Source organism: Lissotriton vulgaris, chromosome 2_1, assembly GCF_964263255.1.
Source record: "Lissotriton vulgaris chromosome 2_1, aLisVul1.2, whole genome shotgun sequence".
NCBI lineage: Eukaryota > Metazoa > Chordata > Amphibia > Caudata > Salamandridae > Lissotriton > Lissotriton vulgaris.
In genome coordinates, this window is record NC_141687.1 from 1,241,032,515 (window position 1) to 1,241,057,344 (window position 24,830).

Below are 24,830 nucleotides of genomic sequence, written 5' to 3' on the forward strand. Positions count from 1 at the left end.
CGTTCCTTTAATTTGTTAATTGATCCACTTTTCCATACTGTGTTTTCAGTGCCAACTGTAATAAAACTGAATTTTATTCATACACTGCGTATGGCTACTAGTGGTACATGTTTCTGAGGAAGTGCTATGCAGCACTTAATATACGAAAAATCCTAAGTGGAGGTCAGAACGCTGTTGAAAAACCTGTAAGTGTATGTGTTCAGCTGCAATGATGCCTACCCTGCCACCCCGCCCCTGCAATGCCGAGAGCATTTCCCGGCCGCTTTTAATTTCATTTTGCGGCCGCTTTTCATTTTATTTCGCGCCCGCTTTGCATCACTGTTGCTTGTCCGTGGAATCCGTTTTCCTGCCTTGTTTTCTTCTGCTATTCAGTGTATAACTTACGAATGGAAGTTTATTTGAGTTGACGCTGCAGAAACTGTCAAATACATAGAAGGTTGGTGATCTGTTTAATGTGTTTAGAGGCTCCTCATATTCTGAGTGATTCTGATGTTTTAGGGGACACATTCTGTCGAAAGAAAGCTCCAAAAGCACTGAAAACTTAGGCGATATTTCGTTTTCTTTTGTGTCCGCTACTGCGCCTACTCTCTGCCGGCTTCTGCGAGATTCAAATGTGAGGTTCATTGTTTTTGATATGATGCATTTATATTTCACTGGATTCTCGGTAAACGGTGGCATTTTAGGAAGGGAGCACTGGTGAAACTTTCATGCGCTATGGAAGGCCACAGGCATCTGAACCCCGGGCCAAGGTCTGCATGCACAACTGCGTTTGGATGCAATCCTTAACTCTGACTTGATGAGTGATAACAGGTGACCGAGCTGCACGGCTGAAAATACAACCCGCAGCAGGGTCGGTCCTTCAAAGCCAAGCCGGTAAATCTTGTAGGTGCAAGAAGTGTACGCTTTCCTTCCCTGCGAGAAACATCTACGCATCCGTTCCTTTAATTTGTTAATTGATCCACTTTTACGTACTGTGTTTTCAGTGCCAACTGTAATAAAACTGAATTTTATTTGTACACTGCGTATGGCTACTAGTGGTACATTTTTCTGAGGAAGTGCTATGCAGCACTTAATATACGAAAAATCCTAAGTGGAGGTCTGAATGCTGTTGAAAAACCTGTCATTGTATGTGTTCAGCTGCAATGATGTCTGCCCTGCCACCATTTACTTCGGACCCTCACCCTCACACACCCTCACACTCCCTCACTCACCCTCACACACCCTCACTCACTGGCACTCACCCACCCTCTCACCCTCATCCACCCTCTCACCCTCACCCACCCTTTCCCCCTCACACACCCTTTCCCCCTCACCCACCCTTTCACCCTCACCCTCACTCACCCTCACACACCCTCTCACCCACCCCCACCCTCTCACCCACCCCCTCACCCTCACACACCCCCACATCCCCTCACCCACCCTCTCACCCTGACAACACTCTCACACACCCTCACCCTCACACCCCTCACCCTCACACACCCTCACAACCCCTCACCCTCACACCCCCTCACCCTCACATCCCCTCACCCTCCCTCACACCCCCTCACTCTCACACACCCACACACCCTCTCACCCCCACACCCTCGCACCCCTCACCCTCACACACCCCTCACCCTCACATACCCTCACACCCCCTAACCCTCACCTCCCTCACCCTCACAACCTTGCACCACCACAGCACCTCTCAGCACCACCACAGCACCACTCAGCACCACCACAGCACCACTCAGCACCACCACAGCACTACTCAGCACCACCACAGCACTACTCAGCACCACCACAGCAGCACTCAGCACCACCACAACACCACTCAGCACCACCACAGCATCACTCAGCACCACCACAGCATCACTCAGCACCACCACAGCATCACTCAGCACCACCACAGCACCACTCAGCTCCACCACAGCACCACTCAGCGCCACCCCAGCATCACTCAGTGCCACCCCAGCATCACTCAGCACCACCCCAGCATCACTCAGCGCCACCCCAGCATCACTCAGGACCACCACATCCCCTCACCCACCCTCTCACCCTGACAACACTCTCACCACACTCACCCACACCCCCTCACACACCCTCACCCTCACACCCCTCACCCTCACACACCCTCACAACCCCTCACCCTCACACCCCCTCACCCTCACATCCCCTCACCCTCCCTCACACCCCCTCACTCTCACACACCCACACACCCTCTCACCCCCACACCCTCGCACCCCTCACCCTCACACACCCCTCACCCTCACATACCCTCACACCCCCTAACCCTCACCTCCCTCACCCTCACAACCTTGCACCACCACGGCACCACTCAGCACCGCCACAGCATCACTTACCACCACCACAGCACCACTCAGCATCACCACATCACTCAGCGCTACCCCAGCATCACTCAGCACCACCACATAATCACTCAGCACTAGCACCACTCAGCACCACCACATTATCACTCAGCACCACCACAGTATCACTCAGCACCACCACAGCACCACTCAGCGCCACCACAGCATCCCTCAGGGCACCACAACATCACTATGCACTACCACAGCATCACTGAACGCCACAGCTTCACTCGTCGCCAACACAACATCACTCCGCGCCATTACACCATCAATCTGTGCAACCATTCAACAACAACTGGTTCAAATATGTTCTCTCAATGTTTCAGGCTTTATTACAAATGTCACAAAAAGATGTTAATATTTCACTTCTGTTCTTGGATTTTCATCACAATAAAATACACTGAACATAATCTTCACAAACGTTATTTACAAAAGTTTAAGCTATTGCCATTATAAATTAAAATCACTTTTATTTAAGTATTAATTAATTTAAAAAATTAAAAGCCATTGTTATTTGTAATATCAATACATCTAACTCACGTAAATACAAAACATGTTGCATTACAAATGCTATAGGTGTCAAAGTTATAACTATTGGCATTGTAAATGACAAAGCTATTAATTTAGCTATTTTCAAAACCAACACATAAATAAAAAAAATTGTCATTTACAAGACCAATAGCTCAAACTTTCCTAATGCGAGACCTATTACATTGCAAATGCTTGTTTATTTAGTTATGTTATTGTGAATACTCTGGCTAACTTTGTTCCTTATCGTTTGATTCTTTTTGCTTATTTAATCAATCATACCCTTCCCTATTTAGATCTGGCTGAGATACTACTTTTGCTATCTTGCCACGCTCATCTAATAAGAAAAATCTAACTACAAAATACATGCATATACACATAAAAAAGGGATTTCGGTTAGCAGTCTTCGTCCATAGATCTGTTCGACTCTCATTCACATCTGGCTCCCACCCATTGCATACACACTTTTTCAGATATTAGCTCTCTTGTACTTCGCTTTATTTCACAGTATGTGATGGTAATTTCCCTGATCACATGTACACATCCACCTAAAAAGAAGTATTCTTCAGTATGAGGGGTGATGGAACAATTTTTAAACCTGCCGATGTTTTTGTCTTTCAGTTTTTTGTTATCCTTTCTCTATGTTTAAGTTACTTTTGTTTTATAAGCTATGTCTTGAAAGCCAACTGGGCATTTTCCTTGCGTCAATAGGAATCCTATGCTCCTGGGTTATCCATTAAAACCAAAAAGGGTTTATACACCTGTTTTACGAACGCCTGCTTGAAGCAATTTACTACTGCATTAAAATTATATAAACTATTTTTAATTTCTTTTATTTCAAGAATACGGCCATCACGTTTAAATAGCTTATTTTTTGGTGCCATATGTTGACAATGAAACCAAACCAAACCATGGCACCAGCTTTCAAATGCAAGACCTAACGACTATGCCATTGCTTGCTACTATATGCAAGTTAATTCAATTCATTAAAGGGGAAAACCACTGGATCATTCTTTTTAAACTATTCGCTACTAATCACACTCACTTTCTTTTTCCTTAACCTTAATTTTTAACTATGTTTTTCCAATGTTTTTGTCTACTTAGCTTTTTGCTTCAATATTTAATTAACCCAAGATTGTTGCACCCCTAGTTAATTAAAACTGAGATACAAATGTCAATGTCACTCGTCTGGTGTGAGCAGGCTATATCCCTAAACAAAAAAATTATATATGACTATCACACTTAGCATAAGGAGTCTGGTTGCCAATTTCTCTTTTTTGTACTGTGCACACTCCTGCTTGTTCTAGTGAGTATGGCCTGCGGTAGTCAAAGGATATGATTATGTGCTATACTCCCAAACAATCACCTACGAGGAACATGGCTACGTCACCCCAGGGGGAACATAAAAAATCATGCCTGTGCTTTGGGTCATGAGTGCCACCCATGGAAATGCATGCGAAAATGTCTCTGACCAATCTATCAAAAGTCATTATACAGGGACTGTGCGTTCTCAGATTAGAATCTGTGGGATTTTCTGTTTTTTTTTTCTGTACCAAACATTTCTACAGTTTCTGTTATCCATCAGATTAGAAATGACTATCGCTTCTGGCTGTCGTTTAAATAAAGGGCAACCCTGATATCTATTAGTCTGGAGACAACCACACAGCAATGACACCATATCCTTTGCATATTTTATATAATTATTACACAGCATTTTAATGATCCAGTCACAAACAAGTTCAAGAACTGTAAATAGCGACAGTTTCCAGTAAATGTTATAGATAACTGAATATTGGTACATTTTTTTAACTCTGAGTGAAAATTAAACAAAAATTGTTTTTGAGCCTCTGAGGATGTCCAGAAAATGTTGAAAATACAAACCATTTTCAGAAATGTGTTCTAAATTGGTTTTTGCAATACATTTTATCTCTGGACATTTGAACCAATAACCCTAAAAACAGACAGGGAGATTGGTAATCCTTTCCTGAAGAAGACCTCCACAGAATGAAATGATCAGGCCGCCTCCTGAAGATGAAATGTAGAGGCTTTAGGTGAGGGATGTCAAACAGATTTGTAGGGTGGCTGCGCCTATGTCAGATGTTCAGCACGGAAACATAAATCTTTGTGGGTCCAAAACAAATAGAAATAGCTATAATTTTATAGCCTTATTACACTGTATAGAATGCATCTCACCTCTGGTAAGGTTCACAGAGGTGGCTATGGTACTGACTCCAACAGTGACGGATTGAGAAGTCACTTTCACATTTGACAATCCAATTACATTAAGTTAGCGTTGTAAGGATAAAATTATCGAGTTGTGCAAATTTAACACCTCAAAATGAGACAGTTCAAAGATTCAAGCAAGGCTGTAAGTTTGCAATTAAGCTAATTTACTTGTGTATGGCTGGTCGCCTAACTAAACTGGAAAAGGTGGAAATAAACAGGCTGTGCACATCATGAGAGTAATTAACTTGCCTTACATAGATGACTTACTTTCCTTGTTGGTTAGATCACTGAGCCTCCAAGAGCTATTGATCACTTACAAGACGATAAGTACCCCCACTTGCAACAGTCAATTTGTTAAAACCACAGTTACATTTAATGAGAGCAAAAGACACATATGGGATCAACTTCATGTAAATGTAACTTTCGTACAGCACTTGTTGAATCTGCAACATCACTGTATGGAACAAGAAGAGGAGCAAAGAAATATTTGACTGTTTTTAGAGGAAGCGTTGACCGCTTACACAAGTAAGGTAAGCCAAATGTTAATCCATGGAGCTAAGACTTATTTGATTGAAGTAATTTAAATTTAGCAATACTAACAATTACATTTGTCCACCCCTATTCACTCTTCAGATTGCAACCTCTCAAGCATGCATTAACTCTGAACTTAGGCGGTCTCCATTCTCCATGTTAGTCGAGTGACAATTTTTACCCTGTCTGATGCATTGTGAAAAACAAATGCAGGTTACCTATGAACAGAAATTGCAACATAACCGACTAGAGGAAAATGGTGCTTCACGGGCAAGCAGTCAGAATATGTATTTAATAAACTGCAGTGTAAATATAATTTAGATGTGGGATTGGAGTGGATGAAGCCAAGTAAGTTACAGTTCATTCAGCTAAACCTCAAATGAGAGCGGTTTCACATTCCATTGATCTTACATTTAAGGCTAGATTACGAGTCTGTCGGTCCTCTGACCGCCAGACTCGTGGTGGCGCGGGGGTGGCAGATCCAGCCTCCGCCCCACTGGCATTCCAACCGCCCGATAATGACTTGGGCAGTCGGACCGCACTAGGACTGCCGGCTCCGCCAGGGACAAACCATTCCTTGGTGTAGGAGCGTAGTCAGATGCAATTGATATGATTGTTGGGACCACCATGGTCCTGCCAAGCATATTACAAGTTTCCCCCTTGCCAGGCTTTTTATGGCAGTACCACCACCATGAAAAGCCAAGCAGAGAGGAAACAAAGGGGGCACTACAGGGCCTCCTTGTGCCTCAGACAATTATGGATGCACACAGGGGGGCATAACATGTGCCCCCCTGTGTGCATGCACATACGTTCCTGCACGGAATGGACTTACGAGTCCATGCCGTGCAGGAATCTTGCGAGGCATTCCCACTGTGGTGCCTTTTGAAAAGGCGACGCCGTCTTTTAAAGGGCACCGCAGGTGGAACCGCCCTGCCACCCGCCTGCCAGACCACTGGAAAGTAGTAATCTAGCAGGCGGCGTTGACCTTCAGCGAAGTGGTGGCACGGCGGTTTGCACTGCCATGCCACCGCTTTGCTGTAAGGTCATAATTAGGCCCCAAGTGACTCAAAACAAAATGCCAATATAATAACAAGTATTTACACAAACTACTGACAAATATATCTGGATTACATTCTCAATGTAAATGTTAAGGAAGCCTTTTAAAAATGTGGATTTTCTTTACTTGTCTATAGTTCAATTTGAAGGTTGGCTTAGGAATATGTGATGTCCTCAGTGTGTTAGTGTGTGAAACAAATGCAAATAATTCTTTGTAGTATTTCCTCTTTATATCCATATCAAATTATTTTTTCAAACAATATTTAACGGGCTATTCTGCATATCAATTGTATCAGCAATGTAATTATTATAAAGGGGAAACAAACTTGACATTAAGTTGGGTAAATTAATAATTCTTGCAGAAAAATAACTGAAAACGTCTGTTATGAGAGAGACTAGGCATCTACCATTATATAACTTTAGTATGGGAATTTGTTTTCTCATTATTGTAGATGAATGTAAATATTTATACAATAAGATTATTACTTCTACTAATAATGGATATGAACGGAATTAATATACCTAGCCAGGGAACATTATCAAAATCGTGCTTTTAGTTGTTCCTTCTTTCCTTCTGGGCCTAAATTGGAAAATCCTGGTGTAAGACATTCACAATGTTGAAAATGAAATATACAAGGTTACTTGTGGTGGTTATGGGGGGGGGGGGGGGGGGGGGGTTAATGCCGCTCTCATCCAAATCGTTTATTGATTTCAGTATCCCAGAACTTTGTTAATTGCCAAAAACTGTAAAAGTTCTTTAGTAGAAACGTATTACAATGAACTTTAACACTTAAAATGTATGGTTTTATTCTTGATTTATAATTTTTTAATAATGTATTTGATACTTTCCCAGATTTTCAGAGCCTCGGAAAGGTACTTCTCTCAATGACCTTTTAATATTCACCCTGACTATCCACGCACACACTTACTCTACTCTGCGCATTTATAGTCAAACCCCTTGTTTAGGTCAGATGCATGAGGCTACTAAGCATAGGAAGTGAGATGGATTCACTTGCATAAGAGCAGTGTTTCATGTGTTTTTCTTAGCATCATGTCGCCAATGTCCAATTCTTTAGCTGCCAAATACCAAGGCTGCCCTGTCTGAATTCAACCACCCACCTCTTTCATCCATCTGTCTGCACTCCCCATCTCGTTATCACACTTTTTCAGGTTTAACCCTTGATATCCTTTCATCATCTTTCATTTTCCCTTTTCTGCCTTCTTTCTATTTTTCTATGGGTCAAAATCTGCTGATGAAAAATAAGTCTCATATAAAATGATTGCCAGTGCCCATAATCTGCAACCACCAGCACATATTAAGCACTAGATAAGACCATCAGCTCTTTCTATTGTGCGGTACTGTTATGTATGCATCTGTGCAGAAGCCCAAAGAATTGTACATTAGAGCTGAGTGAGCTTCAGTTTTTCACGTATTTACTGTAAATCCCAGCTGGTGAACTAGAATTTATAATATGTGTTGAGAGCGTGTTCCATCAAAGTTATGACATCAATTGTCAATAGTTTGGAAAATTGTGTTTACACTGACTACACAGATGTGCAGTTTCCTCAAGCTAGAGACAGTTAGTAAACGCCCTTGTTACATTGTTATGGTCATACTCTAAAGTGAAAACACTTTTCTTAAACTGTAAAGCATTTTAATATGTTAGGTTTTCAGGTGCACTCTAAGCATAAAAATAAAGCTTTGTGGTTAATCTTCACCTGCTCCATGGTGGGTAATATGCTTTGTTAAATAGACATTCGAACAATTTGCTTTTCTCAACGATATGAGATCTAGAACTGGCCCTGGGAAAAAGATTCATAGGTACAACATAGAATAAGATAAGGGAGACAGCCTTCTACCTGTTAATGATTCATGCCACTTTATTGTGCCCCTGCTGAGCAGAGCTAAGACGACGATCAACAAAAGGTTCATGATTTTGACCAAAGCACTCAAATTGATTATCTGAGATATCATTGCTACACTACTCGTACTTCGGTATGCGCCAACAATAGGCCATGTTTTGCATGCAGCCCACTGTCTTTGAATTACCTTCTTACATTTTGTGTCTAGGTCTGATGTTACCTGGTGAGAGCTGAATAGTATACTGCTATTAAAATGAATGTTGACCACATGCGTGGTGCTCCTCAACAGACGTCTAACCCTCATCTAAGCAGGTCTTCATTTGGTAATGGTTTTAGCCTGGTTTATGACGCACTAATTTTTTTTAACAGCTGAGTTACATGTTACGTTAATAAACTGTCCAGTCCCAGGTATAGTTAAAATGTCTTAAATATATTTTCTACCATGTCTCAGGCATGTTCGTTTGGTGGGAACCTATGATAGAGATGAAGTTCATAAATCTTCTTCGAGTGGGTGTCACAGTCAAGGAGTTGATGAGTGGGTGCTATTTGAGACAGTGTAGATCATGCTGAGTGAGTTAGATTTATTTTACTTCAATGCTCCTGGGTGATTATGTCTGGTGTCAAAACAAGAGTTACTTAGATGTAACCTTTGCTATGAAGGTTGTTGTGATGTAGGTTAACTTGCTATGCACGGAGCCATTATGTAGTGTTAGGTTCAGAATCTCACTGTCGTTCCCCAGGCAAAAACAAGGGATTCCTACCTGAAACAATACATTTACTTAGCTGATACAAACTGATGCACAGCCTAATCTACCAACAGACTTCGTGGGCAACCACAGTCGGACCAACCCACTCACTTGATTCCATGATCGCTCAGAAAAGTATTTACAGCTTCTCTTAAATCTTTCATTTAAAACATATTGGTACCACTCTTACTTTCTGAGGTATTTGGAGAAAATATCGAGTTTTAAATATCTGGAGACAGCCATATGGGGAAAAAATATGATACAAAAATAGTGTGATGCAGTAATATACAGTAATATAGCTGTCAATAATATTGCTTTTTCAAGTAGGTAATATTGTTGTTAAGGATACTGTTAATATCATTTTCAATATTATAGTTGTAAAGAACACCGTTTTAATGCGTTTCAGTTCATAAATGAATTGAATGTGTTATTGTTTATAGAATTGTTATACTTTTTTTTAAATAGTTTGTCATTTTAAGTGATTCCGAATTTTTCATTTAATTGCTAATAGTAATTTTATCGTGTTGTGGGTTGTTTAGTTTGGAGGGGGGTAGGGTGGGAAGTTAAGTAATAAATTATTCTTAATTAATGAACAATGCTCAAGAATGAGATTGATATTTATTATGAACATGTAATACAAATAGTATTTATTTGCATTTTAGGTGCTGGTTACTATGTTTGTAGGGGTATAGGGTGGGAAGATAATTAGGTAATAATTAACAATTAATTTATAATTTAATCATTTAATTGATTAATAATTATGTAAATTGTGCAATCAAATAGTTTAGTTAAAATTTAGGTGCGGGCTGCCGGGCCAGTAGGGTTATAGGGTGGGAATTTCATAAATTAATAATTATTAATTGTATTATTAATTTGATTATATATTTTTGGAGTGGTTATTATTTATGGACATTATGGAATACTGATGTATTTTAGTTATATTCTAGTTGCAGGTTGCAAGGTTTGTAGGGGTATAGGGTGGGAAGGTTATCGAATAATATTTTCAAAATAATGTTTATGAATGTATAATTAAATATTTATTTGATTAATAATTATGTGAATTATTTAATAATTCTATATTTTAACTATAGTTTAGGAGTGGGCTGCTGGGTTTGTACAGCTGTTGGAAGGGAAGTTAAGTAATTATTAATGACCAAATAATTAACTGTCAATTAGATATTTAATTTACTATAAATTATATAAATTGTGTTCTACTTATTTTAGCTATATTTCAGGTGTGGGTTGTTAGGTTGGCAGAGGTATAGGGTGGCAATTTAATTAAGTAATAATTAAATAACCATTTTTTTATTGAAAATTAATTATTACTTTGTTTATAAATTTAGTAAATTGGTTAATTGCTTTTTATTTCATTAATAAAAGGTATATATATTTATTTTTATGTTAAGTAATGTTTATAGTAAGAGTTTTATATTTTTTCTAAATTAATACAGTTATTCAAATATGTAGTGTGCTTGAAATGAAGTGGGTTAACTACAGTTGCTGAGACTGGGGTGGGAATAGTAAGTTTGACCCCTCCGAAGTCCAAGGCCTTCACTACTGTTGCACAGACTGGAGTTGAAATAGTGAATCTTACCCCTCCGAAGTACAACCCTTCCCCCACTGTTGCACTGTTTGGAGTGGGGAAAAAATCTTTAAAATCCATTAATTCTTATTCTTCACACACACTATTCAATTTTGTGCTAATCATTATAAAGATAGGGAAACTATATTTTTGTAAACAATACTTTTGCATAATATTTTTGATACACAATATTGCTGATTCCAATATTTTGTCAGGGATCCCAATTCTGAGCGAACGGTTTGCCCCTTTTTTAGGCTAATCTTGTGGATCAAAGCTTCCAATCAAAGTAAATATTTATTTAAAAAAATCTTTAATTCCGTTAATTTCCATTCTTCACTCACACTACTCCATTGGACATGAGAAGTAGCATTAAAGTCAACTTTAATGACTAATTTCTTTTGATGTGGCCACCATAATGGATGATCACCTCTCTTGATGACTTCTGCTCGTCTACAATCTTTTTCTCATGGAAACAGTCCCTCACTCAAAACATACACACGCACACACAGCTATGGTGTAGTTTCCATATCATCATGTAATGATGCCGGCCTCCCATAGTTCAACTTTCTATTGGGGTAAAAATATATGCTTAGATCCTAAATCCATCATCACAATCCAAAATTGGCAGTCCTGGGGAGCATATTACGAGTTTCACCACCGCCAGCCATTTCGTGAAAGGAGCACCGCCATGAACAGGCTGGCTGTGCCGGCAAAAAGGGGACCCTACAGAGCCCCCATGCCCCTCCCTCACCATGGGGACACATTCAGGGGGGCACAACATGCAACCTTTTTATAAAGTGGAGGCTAATAAAGTTACTTCATGTCTTTACTGATGATGTCTCTGAGCCTCCAGACCACCATTAACTGAGCAGCTTTACTCTGGTCTCGTAATTTTTTACGCTGTTTTTTGAGGCAAGCTGAATTTGGCTTAAGAGAAGACTAGGTCCTAAAAATGGGTTTAAAGGTGTAATGTGTGGGGGGAAGCTGTTGGAGAGGGAAGGAGAAAGCATTCCAGTGGTAGAAGTGGAATGGGTCAAAGGAAATTAATGATAGGTTAGAAGCAGCTATAGGACAAAAGGTACACATGGTATTGCAGAACACGATCTAGAAGGATGTGCATACTGTGGCTGCAGGGGGAGAGGCTGTGTACATGGGTCTAGAGAGGAGGTGTTTGATGTGATGGCAGAATGAGCCGCAGTAGAGGGCCTCAAACAACAGTGCCCACCGTAGGCCCAGGAGGGCAGCATCCAAGCCAGATTTTGAAAAGAACCACTGAGTACGTAAATTGATTCCACTCATCTAAATTGTATGTTAATGAATGTGATGTGAGTATCCTGAAAATCTAGCCCGCAATCAGCCCTCTTCAACCCATGCCAGGAGGTCTGACCTAAACACGCATGCAAAGTACAGGAAGGGACACATAGGATAAATAATTTAAGCAAGGGTGGGCTAACTCTTTGAAAAACTTGTGTTGAAGGCACTCGTCTCTCAGCAGTAGGGGGGACATACCTTTTCAGTGTCAGTGCAAAGCTGGATGGCATTGGGAATCAGTCGGGCTGTCTTTTCCTTCGTCATGGAGCAGATATCCTTCAAACGTACAGTCAACTGAGGTCCGCCGCGGATCAATACAAAAAGAAAGTTAAAGAAACAAGAGATGAAAGGATGAAATATACCAAAACTGAGCAATGTTAGTCCTGAAATGAAGCGCAGGCTGTGCAACACCAACTGTGTACTAATATATGTGATCAAGCTCCCTAGTGGAGTGAGACGCGTCATGGAGAACACTGGTTTGTCTATTTGTATGCCGAAAATAAAGATTTCTTACTGCTGACACACTATGGAAGTTTGAAGAGTCCGTGATTTAAGAGGGAGAAATATCAAGAGGTCGGTGCCTGTGTGGTTCCGCCTGTGCATCTGGGAGGTCAGGACATATATATATATATATATATATAGCGGGTAAGCGATTTGAGATGGGCAAGTGAAACTCATGCAGGGGTCAATATATACCATACTGGCACTGAGGGCTGATGAAAGGTTAAAAAGGGAGGTATGGGCACTGGAGGCAAGGTTTTAAGATGCTTATGTTGACCCGGAGGTGATGGGAATGAGAGGTGGGATGAAAAGACTCACAGAGATCCACTGTGTAAGAGATTGCTTCAGGACTTTCATGAAGAGGTTATGATGTGTCAGATTTCACAGGAAGGTTATATGGTCTAATATGTGTGAGGACGGGAGCTTATGAAGGGACTACAAAAGAGATTTGGTGCAGGTAGTGATAAAGATGTCAGAGATACAAAGCGAGCTCATTGGGTAAATTGATCTTTGAATGAAGCAATGGTCTTTGAGGGTAATTTGAAGAGTAAGGAGATTTGGCTCACCAGGGTTTCCCAGCGGAAGATGTTGCTGTAGAAACAGATCCAGTTCTCGGAGAGGTAGAGGCGTCCCTGCAGCAGAATGTCTCTCTGAAGTGCACAAGAGTAATCTGCAAAGAGAAAGGTTGGACACAAAGGAAGGAAGGAGCAGAGGGTGAGTAGGATCTGTCAACAGCTCCCTTGAGCTTCTTCAACATTTTACTGATTACAACCAATACCCAAGAATACCTCGTGAGTTGAACAACTAGAATGAAGAGAGCCTATATATCATGAATCTCAACTCTAGGGTTGGCTTTGAAACACTACTGCAGATTTGTGTCTGAAATGTGAACATCACTGTATTCAAGGAACAATATTCACTGATACGAGTTGAAGGCACTGACTGCATCTATGGCTGAGCTGGTGTTTCCATAAGAAAGGTTTGCTGCTGATAGATTTGGTAACCTTGATGAACCCTCAGGTAACATGGCTCTGACTTGGTCTGTCCTACCCCAATTATTTTTTCAAATTTTAATTAGATTAGTCAAGGCGGGCTGGGGGCAAAAATATTGGAGATGACCCAGATGCAGCAGTAAGCATTCCTACAACCATTTCTAGTGTGAAGCTAGAGCTCTAAAAAGAATAGATCATTATTTTGTAATGTGGTTTTGTGAACTATTAAGTACCCCATGGGCTGTGAAACGGATGGACTGCTGGGAGCTGAACATTTTGCCCAGTCTGTATTTTTGTGATGCTGCATGATGTCTGCAAACTGTCATGAAGTCTATAGACTTCTCCCAGGAACAAAATGTTCTTGAGGCGATAGATGTGCGAGCAGTGGGGCTACAGGGAGGAAATGGGGTCACCCAAGTTAGGTAGAAAAAGGCCTTTTATCACAGGAGCTTTAGCAAAGGAAGCTCCGAACAGCCTATAAACACTATATTATTTTTTTCCTTCAAGTCAATCATAGGATGTTATGGCATTAATGTTGCTCTCTCATGCACAGTGTTAGACCAAACATAAACTCTCCACTGGCATTAATATATACTGTGCACAAGATCAAGACCTGTCCCAAATTTCAGGAGGCAAGGGCTCATATTGGTAACTGCATGCAGTCATGTAGCTGAGGCAAAATTATAAGATGCTGCAGTGATATACATGGTTTCATCCCTCATCACAAGGCAACCCGGTGAAGAGGCACATTCACATGATGAGCTGGAAACCTTTGCTCAGAATAGAATTCCAGCTCGCCTGCGAATGCTCTGCACAGCTGGACTCCATTTAACATCTTCACGGGACAGAGAAGGTGCATCTAGAGTAGTTTGTCCGTGCTGTGAAGGAAGGTAGATATGCTGAGTTAGGCAATGCAGGGTTCCACGGTCTTACCGCCTCTCCAGCGCCCCACCCCATTGTCACTACACATTTACGCAGAAGACAATCTAAGGTTGGTAGGTCTGCTTTAGATGTATTTCTTGCTATGAGCAGAGGTAAAATCTCCCAGTATTTTGGGATAAGAATCACATACAAATATTGTGTTACTCGCTCTTAGTTACAGATAGCTCGGTTTCAGGGTAAACATTTGTTGTCCTGTCACTCCGGTGCTATGTGAGAGACTCCGACCCCTGAGTTGAACAAATGATGCCCCCAGTTCACATGAAGGTATCTAAAGCGAGAAGGTTCAATGTTGAAACAGAGATGAACACTGCATTGCTCACCATACAAAATTGCTATATATATTGCTATATTTCTTTTTTTTTCTCAGGACTTTCAGCTACTTTTATAAACTGTGACCCATGGCTCAGTAAAGCGTTAGGGTTTTCAAACACAATACATTTCAGATCCTTACAAAGTCACTTGAGCAAGTCATGCTACTGCAACATATATTTCAAATCTGCTTTTGTGATGGTGATGCCACCATTATAAAGAGGTGCCATATCATATAAGGTGGAACATTTTGCATGGCCAATGGTCACTAAATTCTGGTGAATGGTTCTGCGCCAGATGACCTTAAAATCTTTTACGTTCCACAAGCTTATCTAAACAAGCTTTCAAAAAGGTGGTATAAATACTGTGCCTTAAAAAGAAACAGTTAGAATATTACTAGCAGCTAGCAGTATCCCAATGGCACAGAATAAACAATGCAGTTATGATTACTCATCATAGAACATTCCTTGCAAAGTCTAAGGAAGAGCACAGTGAACATGTTTTTTGGTATTGGTACATGCCAGCTTCGAGCTGGCAAGCTTCATTGACTAAGGTCACTGTTGTACAGGTAGCTGTCGGTATCGTAGTGCACATACAGAAAATACCGCAGTCATGGAGGAGCAGTGGGTGCCCCTCATACCACAGTGGGTGCCCATCATACAACTTTCCTCACCCTCGTCTCCGATGGAACGGATCAGGGACGAACTGAGACATGGGACTATAATATTTAATACATCATTAATAGGAAAACCACAGGGGACATCTACCTTTTGAATGGAAACTGTTGGTACATGACACGTGTAGGGTGGCAATGTTTTATTGGCAGAATGCCCTGTGGGTAGTTTCATGGATGCTGGCATTTTGGGAAGGCCCGAGCAGGCTTCATGATCAGCAGCACAAAAGGCACAGTATGTTTTACTTACTTCTGCTACACAGGAGAAAAACTTCTCATCGATGGTGGTTCTCACTCCTGCTCATGGGATCTCACATTAAAATGTAAACATCTCAACATAATCAGGAAGTACGCAATGGACTCACCCACAATGAGGCGCTCCGTGTCTGGAAGCTGCTTGAAGAGCTTCCGAAAGTCTTCGTTCCGTTGCTTGTACGTTGGACTTAACACCTGAAGAAATATAGGGGGTGAGAAAAATGAGAAGATGAAACAAACACAAACACACACACACAGAACATACGAGGCACAGTCATAGCCTTTAACTAGAAGAATCACAGCCAGGGGACAAGAGCTCTGGGCTTGGATCTCAAGTGGAATAACATTTATAACTTATCATAACTACATTTACAATTATTCAAGGCAAAGATGAGCCAAATCCAGGACTTACGGTAGGGCAGGAATTAAACGAACATGAAAAACTGGAAAGCCTGAAACATGGGGATGCGCAGCAGAAGGAGCTCTCTGGAGACTTGTGCAAGCCATGGATGGGCCACAGAGAAGAAATGCTGCCCCTCATGGAAAGGAGGGCCATACATCATGCAGACTTATACTGCACAATGATCACACATGGTGTAGAACTTTTGGACACCGTGCTGGGCTCGCGTGAGGACTCCTAGATGTTGACACTGCCAGGGCCGGCTCTAGGCATGTGCAAGCTGTGCACCTGCACAGGGCCACCAAACCCCAGGGGCCACCACGCCAATATATATCCTTAATATATTAATCCTCTGAGGATGGATACATATTTGCGTGGTGGCCCCTGGCAGGGATTTGGCAGCCTCCGGCTCTGTTCCACTACTAAACATCCTGACCCCCTCCCCTCTTTACTGGCCTGCGCGCTCCGCCCCGTCCGGACTACCTCTTCCGGGTCCCCTACCTACGCTCCTTGCCCAGGGCCACCATGAGCCTAGAGCCGGCCCTGCGCTTTTTTCAGAGCCTCAAGGAGAAACGGATCAGTGCTGGATGAGGGTCGTGATCACTGAAGAGGGCTAACCGTACTGACTGGGAGACGGGACGACAACAGAGATGGTGTGAGATCTTACTGAACAATGGGACAGTCAGAAGTTACTGGGCATATTGCTGTGGACAAAGGTTGTTCAGCACTGATGCCCCGGGGTCACAATACAGCTGCACTCTAGTAGAGGTGGCCAAACACTCCCTATAAGTACTTGAAGCTTTCATGGTAGTGAGATCACGTAGTCAATGATTACTTCGGGATTTAAAGGGAGTTTAAAACTCAAAATAAATAAAGTTAAACACACTAAACAGGAGTAAATAACTTGAATGTCAAGTAAGTACATAAAAAACGGTACACTTAAACCCTGATTTATAATAAAAATCAGAAGTGCCTACTACACTATGGACCAGAGTGCCAGGTCAATAAGTTAAAGATATGGGGCCATATTTGACTATCAAAACATTTGTGTTTTTGGTTCTAATCAATGGGTAAAAGGTGGAAGGCAGGAAGAGACAATGTTAAAATAGTAGCACTTCCTGTCCTCTGAGTAAATGGCAGTAATTTCATTTGCAGGAATTGGAGAAATGTACACACTTTTGAATACCCCAAAACTCAGAACAGAAACAAGGGAATCCTGTCCTTGGTAATGAGTTAGGTGCTTCTACGGGATACTTGGAGTCAGAGAAGGCGACCCAATGCGGGTGTACCTAACTCTGACGCCCCAAAACTGGCCGCTGAGAGGGTCCCAGCCATTATGTTTGCCGACGATACACTGTTATTATCCAAGTCGGCAAAAGGCATCCAGCGCATCCTTGACAGCTTTGTGGACTTCTGTGAGGCCCATGGATTAGAAATTAACGCCACCAAGACGAAATTCATGGTCCTCAACCCCCCACAGAAATTCTACTTTAGCCCAAGCATTGCACAGACCAAGCTGGAAAGAGTAAAAACCTTCGAATACCTGGGAATTGTGTTAAATGACAAATTCACCTGGAGCTCACACCTGGAGAAAGCTGCACTTAAACTGACCCAGCATTCGGGAGGTATAATGAAGCTCCTGGCAAGCAACAAATCCTCAATCAGGCCCATTGGCCCTCCACTACAGATTTACAAATCCCAGGCCAAGGGGGCTGTCACCTATGGATCTGAACTTTGGGGCCATGAAAAAACATCAATGCTGCTGAAGGTGGAAAACAAATTCATCCGTAACCTTGTTGGGTTACCACCGAGCACCCCCCTTGTCCCCCTCAGGATGGACTTAGGCCTATGTCCACTCGATGAGGAATTGGCTCTACGCCCGCTGGCCTTCTGGCGTAGACTATGGACAACCCCAGAACTGGCCAGTTACAGGGAAGGTCTCCGGGAGGTTCTTGCTATTCCAGGTGCTGGAAAAATAAAGTGGCTCAATTCCATTAAACTGGAATTGGAGGCCCTTGGCCTCTCAACAATGTGGTCTGACCCCCTGAACATGTGCCACATTCTCTCCAAAAAGGACTTAGCCAGGTCATATCGTGAAAGTAAACTTTCCCTGATACGTAGCAACCAACATCCTGGGACCTTAACAGCATCCTTCTTGTCCCACAAGGTGAACTATAACATGGAACAATCTCTGGACAAAATTTATCCCAACTTATTGAGAAAGTTATACCTTCAGTGGAGACATGGATCTCTCCCCATCAGAACTCTTACATCCAAATGGTGTCACGATTCAAGTAGCACCTGTCCAGCGTGCAGAATTACGGAGGAAAGTGAGATCCACATTCTTTTTTTCTGCCCAGCTTATCGGGAGATCCGAAGGCACTGGATTGTCCCCCTATGCAGGAACCTTGGATTTAAGAAGTGTCTGGCCGCTTTTAGAGTTTTAAAAACTGATCTGTCAGACCATATTGTGTTCGCTATGGCCAAATACCTGGGCGCCCTCTGGTCTATCAGAAGGATGTGTCTTAAAACACAGACCTGAGTGCAGACAGGTTTTTGGTACACAAGGATTCCTTTTCAGTGATGTCTTATGGATTTTACAACTTGCTGTATAAAATATTTAAATGCATTGTTTTTATAAATTGTCTTTTATGGTAAATTTTTACCGAAATAAAGATTTTTGAAATTTGTATTTGCACGGGTTCCCAGCTGCGGTCCCAAGTGTTATATACTGGAGTCCAGAGCACTGCATCAAGTGAGCTGTAATTTGAAGTTAGTGGATTTTAACTTGAAAAGCATCAGTTGCGGCTGAGATTTTGTGTTAGCAAGAACACGCACAATTCAGGACTCACAAAGGACATCAAAAGGAGCAGGACTCCAAAGGCTTCTGGGTAGAATAAGGAAGTGCTGCTTGAAAACTGCAATATCTCAATAACAAGAAACCAGACCACGTTGTAAACGCACAACGTGTTTCGGGCCGTGTTGTAAAGGCTGTTACCCGGTGGAATTGATCTGGACCGCCTATTCTACACCCTGATTTATTTACTACTCCACTGATAAACCGGATAATGCTTTATATTAGTGGCTTGCAAAGTGTTAAGTAATTTTCTTTGTGCCCTGGTTGCTCTTGCGTAACATTAAGCCGAAAATAATTGGATATGGTTAACATAGGTTCTTCATTGAAACCATCTTCAATACTTTGAGTAGATGAGAAGTCCTTGGTAGTAGTGGAGACATGAAGAGCTCTTAAAGTACCAGCTGGATAGTGGGCAACTGTGCAAGTGTTTTTTCTTTCCATTTTAGACTAAGGACAGTCACTTTAAAAGCCAGATGTACACATTTCACTGGAAATCAGGCACTGTTAGTCCTGGTTATCAAAGGAGCCTTTTAGTTAGAGTATTGCATCCTATTATATGGTGTCATGAAACTCACTGCCATAACTGGTGGATCATTACAAGTCATTCAGTGACGCCAACTTGGAGAGTGGGACAGGTTGCATGTGTTCCCCTCTGGGGTCAAACCTTGCAAGTGTTCTGAATTTCAACTGTCTAAGGGAGTTGTATCTTCTTTGGAAGATTCAAAGTGCTTTGGTTTTAAAACAATTCCCTTTCTAAGAATATTGGAAATTTGAGATACCTAAACTATTACTATAATCATTTAGAATAGATATTTTGAACTGATACAAATAATTCTGTCCTGTGGACCAGGTCCACAAAAAGGTGAACTTCAAGCAGATGCATGACTCTGCATCTTGCTCGCTGTATAGGTGAAAAGCTGGGTAGACTCACAAATGAGCCAAGTGCTCTGCCATCTTGTCCACAACAGGAGTTCTACCTTCTGTCAACAGATTTTTTTTTTTTAATCGGGCCTCATTACCTCATTCTCTTTCAAACCATATTTTACACCTCGACTTGGGGTTACCCTACATGCTTGATACCATCAGACTGGCCCCAATCCGGTTGTGGCTTTCGATTTGCCGGAGGTCCACTGTCAATTTAAACAATTCATAATTGCCAGCTGCATGAAACTGGACCACTACAACAGGATTATCTGGCTTAAATATGTAGATGCCGAATTGACTTCAATTGGGAAGGGAAACTTATTTAGGTATCCCTCATTGTGTAGGAAGGTATCAAAGCGGCAAATTACTGAGCTGTATCTCCAGAGGGCTAACTTTCTCCGGCGACCATTGCATATTAATTATTCCACCAAGAGTAGGGGTTGGATTTTCATACCTTTCGTGCATCAGCCTCGCTTACCATAGATTTATTCTACGGCATTTTCGCCTGAACTACATCCCTATGATTCTAACTCTCCCAGTGAGAAAGTTTAAACACTCAGATTTGCCTCCCTGTCCGTGTGGCAACCACTCGCACCAAACGGATCTACATGTAGTACAATTCTGCAAGTTCTACCATATTGAAAGGAAAGCTTTTATCCTACCGATTTTAAGACACAATAACTTCACACAGTGCAGGGTGGCATTATATTTCTTTAAGGCACTCTCTGACCCCTTTGTCTGCTTCTCTGAAGCATGTTTTCTGTGGGAATGTGTGAGAAAGATGAGGAATCAGGCTTTGTTGACATAACTTACTGTATTAAGGGGAATAATTGGTCTCACTTAAGTGATGGGGGCTCAAGAACCAAAAAATTGTACAAAGACTATGATTGCTCCCACTTGTGGCTTTTAAATATTATAGTTCTTGTATAGGGACAATCTGTTGAAATTGCCGAAAATTCCACATAGATTTTAATTGTTTTATATGCTTTTTATAATACTGTGTTATGGCTTATGTAATGAATTGATGCTTTTATGATCTGTTTTAAAAAGAGATTGAATAAAGACTATGAATGAATGAATGAACAGAATGAAAAGCTACTAAAACGTTACCCACAAGTAGCACTGACATATGGTTTTAGATCTCTGGGCTATAGCTTCAAGCAATAAGGAACTTCTACCATGTACCAAAGAGAAACACAACATACAGGAATCCTCTCTCGCAGGAAAAGACAACTAAGGTTCTTCTCACAAAGTAAACTGAGAGGGGGAATAACACCCACACTGTCCCTTCAAGGATGCATTTCACATAGCAACTACCTACCCGGAAAGTTCTACTTTTCCAGTCATGGTAAATACACCCCCTCTCTCTGCACAAACTAACTGTATGATACGCCTCTCCAGCGACTCAGGAGACTATCTCACAACCAATTTTTACAAAGAAAATGCCATTTTCAGAAAAGAAAATACTCAACACAAAAATAAGGGTAGGAGAAAAGGTAAATGCTACTTACCAGTATGCATCTGTTCTTGGCATGTAGAGCTGCAGAGTCTCACACTGATCATTAGATCGCCACCTGGTGTTGGGCTCGGATGTTTGCATGTTGTTGTTCTCTTGGAAGAAGTCTTTGTAGTCACAAGATGGGTGGCTCCTCCCTTGGACGATAGTGCGCATGGGCATCAACTACATCCTTACATTGTTTTTCGCCATGATGGGAAATGATGGAGTTAGTAGAAATAGAAAAAAGGGATGTCCATGTGTGTATATCTAATTAAGATAGAACTGGAACAGATACAGGTCCTGGGGAGGCGGGTGGGCATGTGAGACTCTGCAGCTCTACATGCCAAGAACAGATGCATACTGGTAAGTAGCATTTACCGTTCGAGGCATACGAGCGGCAGATCTCACACTGAGCATTGACTATACAGCAGTACTTTGAAAGAGAGTTTTGAGTACAGCTTGGCCTACTGCAACTTGCTGCTTTGCTTGCACATCAACACAATAGTGTTTAGTGAAGGTATGTATTGTAGACCATGTTGCTGCTTTGCATATGTCTTCTAGAGGAATGTTTCATAAGAAGGCCATAGAGGCTCCTAGTTTGCATGTGTAGTGCACTCTAGGAGGAATTGTTAATGTATGTTTTGCTTTTTGATAGCATATTTGTATGCATTTTACAATCCACCTAGCAATTCCAGCTTTAGAGATGGGGTTGCCTTTATGTGGTGGTGAGAAAGCTATAAACAATTGTTTTGTTTTTCGAAAGGTTTTAGTCCTATCATTGTAATATAGAAGGGCTCTTTTTACGTCTAGGGGGTATAGAGCTCTTTCTGCTACAGAGTCTGGGTTTTGAAAAAACACTGGCAACTCTACTGATTGGTTTAGATGAAATGACTTTAGGAAGGAATTTTGGATTTGTTCTTAGGACCACTTTGTTACGGTGTACTTGTAAAAATGGTTCTTGTATAGTGAAAGCCTGAATTTCACTTACTCTCATGAGAGAGGTAATAGAAATAAGGAATGCCGTTTTCCATGTGAGGAATTGCAGTTCACATTTGTGTAAAGGTTCAAAAGGGGGCCCCATGAGCCTGGTAAGAACAATGTTTAGGTTCCACACTGAAGAGGGTGGTAACCTAGGAGGAATGATTCTTTTCAATCCTTCCATAAATGCTTTAATTACGGTTACCCTAAATAATGACAGATGTTGTCTATTTTGTAGGTATGCAGCAATGGCTGAAAGATGAAGCCTTATAGATGAATATGCTAGACTACATCTTTGTAAGTGTAGAAGGTAGCAGATAATATTCTGGATAGAAGCATACAGTGGATCAATTTGATTAGTGTTGCAGTAAATAGCAAATCTTTTCCATTTTGCTGCATAGCAGGCTCTAGTAGTAGGTCTTCTGGCTTCCTTAATGATATTCATACAGTCTGGTGGTAGGTTAAAGTAACCAAACTCTAAGACTTCAGGAGCCAGATCGCTAGATTCAGTTGATTTGGATGTGGATGTCTGATGTCTCCATGGTTCTGCGTTGGATGGTGTCAGACACAGTTTTTGGTGTGGAACTATTGAGAGTTCTAGCAGCGTTGTGAACCACGGTTGTCGTGCCCATGTGGGAGCTACTAGGATCATCTTGAGAGACTGTTGTCTTAACTTGCGTACTACTAGTGGGATTAGGGGGAGTGGCGGAAAAGCGTACGCAAACCTGCCTGACCAGTTCATCCATATCGCATTGCCTTTGGACAACGGGTGTGGAAACCTGGCGGAAAAGGTTGGGCATTTTGCGTTTTGATGTGTGGCGAACAGATCTATGTCTGGATGACCCCACTTGTGAAAGAATAGTAGAAGAACTTGCTGATGTAGTTCCCATTCGTGAATCTGTTGTGTCTGCCGACTTAACAGATCTGCTATCTGATTGTGAACACCTGGAAGGTGATCTGCTAGCAGATATAGTCTTTGTGGAATGGCCCATCTCCAAATGTTCTACGCGAGCTGGGACAGTTGCAGAGAGTGTGTCCCCCCCTGTTTTTTTAATGTAGTACATGGCTGTCATGTTGTCCGTCCTGATCAGGACAGTCTTGTTCTGTACATGCACTTGAGAGGACTTGAGTGCTAGCAGCCCTAGGTGATTATTGTGGAGCATTTTTTGTTGAGTGGTCCATTTCCCTTGAGTTGTATGGTGTAGGAGATGGGCTCCCCATCCTGTTAGGGATGCATCTGTTTAAGTACTATTTGTGGAAGTGGCTCGAGGAACTGCCGCCCTCTGAACAAGTTTTTGGTGTTCCACCACTGCAGAGAGCGATGTGTGCAGCTGTCTACCAACACCAGGTCTGTAAGTTGTTCTTGAGCCTGGTTCCAGTGATGTGCTAGACATTCTTACAATGGGCGCATTTGCAGTCTTGCATATGGAACAATAAAAATGCATGATTCCACCATGTCCATTAGGTACATGAACACTCTGGCTGGGAGAGAGTGTTGTGTTTGAAACTTTGTGACTAAGGCTTGAATGCTCAGTATCCTGGTTGGACTGGGACAAGCTAGAGCTGTAGCTATGTTTATTGTAGCCCCTAGGTATTGATGTAAATGAGAGGGCTGAAGATGTGACTTGGAGTAGTTGATGGTGAATCCTAAGTTGTGCAATGTATGAATCATTTGGTCACACTGATTGAACTACTTGGCTTTTATAAGCCAATCGTCTAGGTATGGTAAGACATGGATGTATTGTCTTCTGAGATGTGCCGCTACTACTGCTAGGCACTTTGTAAACACTCTTGGTGCAGTTGTGACTCTGAATGGAAGGACTTTGAACTGATAGTGTTGTCCTAGCACAAACCTTAGATACTTCCTGTGAGAAGGATGTATGGGAATGTGGAAGTAGGTGTCCTTGAGATCTGTGTAGTAAGGAAATCACCTTGTTGCAACAATGGGAGCACTTGTTGTAAAGTGATCATATGAAAATGATCTGAGTGTAGATATAGATTGAGGGGCCTGAGGTCGAGAATTGGTCTTAGTGTCCTGTCCTTCTTGGGTATTAGGAAATAAAGCGAGTAAACCCCTGTTCCTTGATGTTGTAATGGAACTATTGCTATTGCGTTTTTTAGAAGCAATGATAGAACCTCTTTTTTTAGCAGCGTTAGATGTTCTGTAGACATTGGACACTGTCTGGGTGGTATATGTGGAGGGGTAGCTGTAAGTTCTAGGCAGTAGCCATCCTGGATAATCTGTCTTACCCACTTGTCTGTTGTGATGGAATTCCAGACAGGTAGGAACTGTGTTAGTCTGCTCCCTACAGG

The 24,830-nt window shown here is 41.8% G+C and overlaps 1 protein-coding gene across 4 annotated transcripts in view; it reads right to left on the reverse strand.

Annotated features, from left to right (window-relative positions):
- GRAMD1B (GRAM domain containing 1B) overlaps positions 1-24,830 on the reverse strand; it is a 1,455,160-nt gene that overhangs the window by 259,993 nt on the left and 1,170,337 nt on the right. For all 4 annotated transcript variants that reach the window (XM_086956958.1, XM_086956959.1, XM_086956960.1 and 1 more), the window contains 3 exons: positions 15,971-16,055; positions 13,256-13,359; positions 12,387-12,482 (listed from right to left, as the gene is read on the reverse strand). In XM_086956958.1, coding sequence (XP_086813084.1) covers positions 12,387-12,482; positions 13,256-13,359; positions 15,971-16,055 — 285 coding nt within the window. The remainder of the gene's footprint in view (positions 1-12,386; positions 12,483-13,255; positions 13,360-15,970; positions 16,056-24,830) is intronic.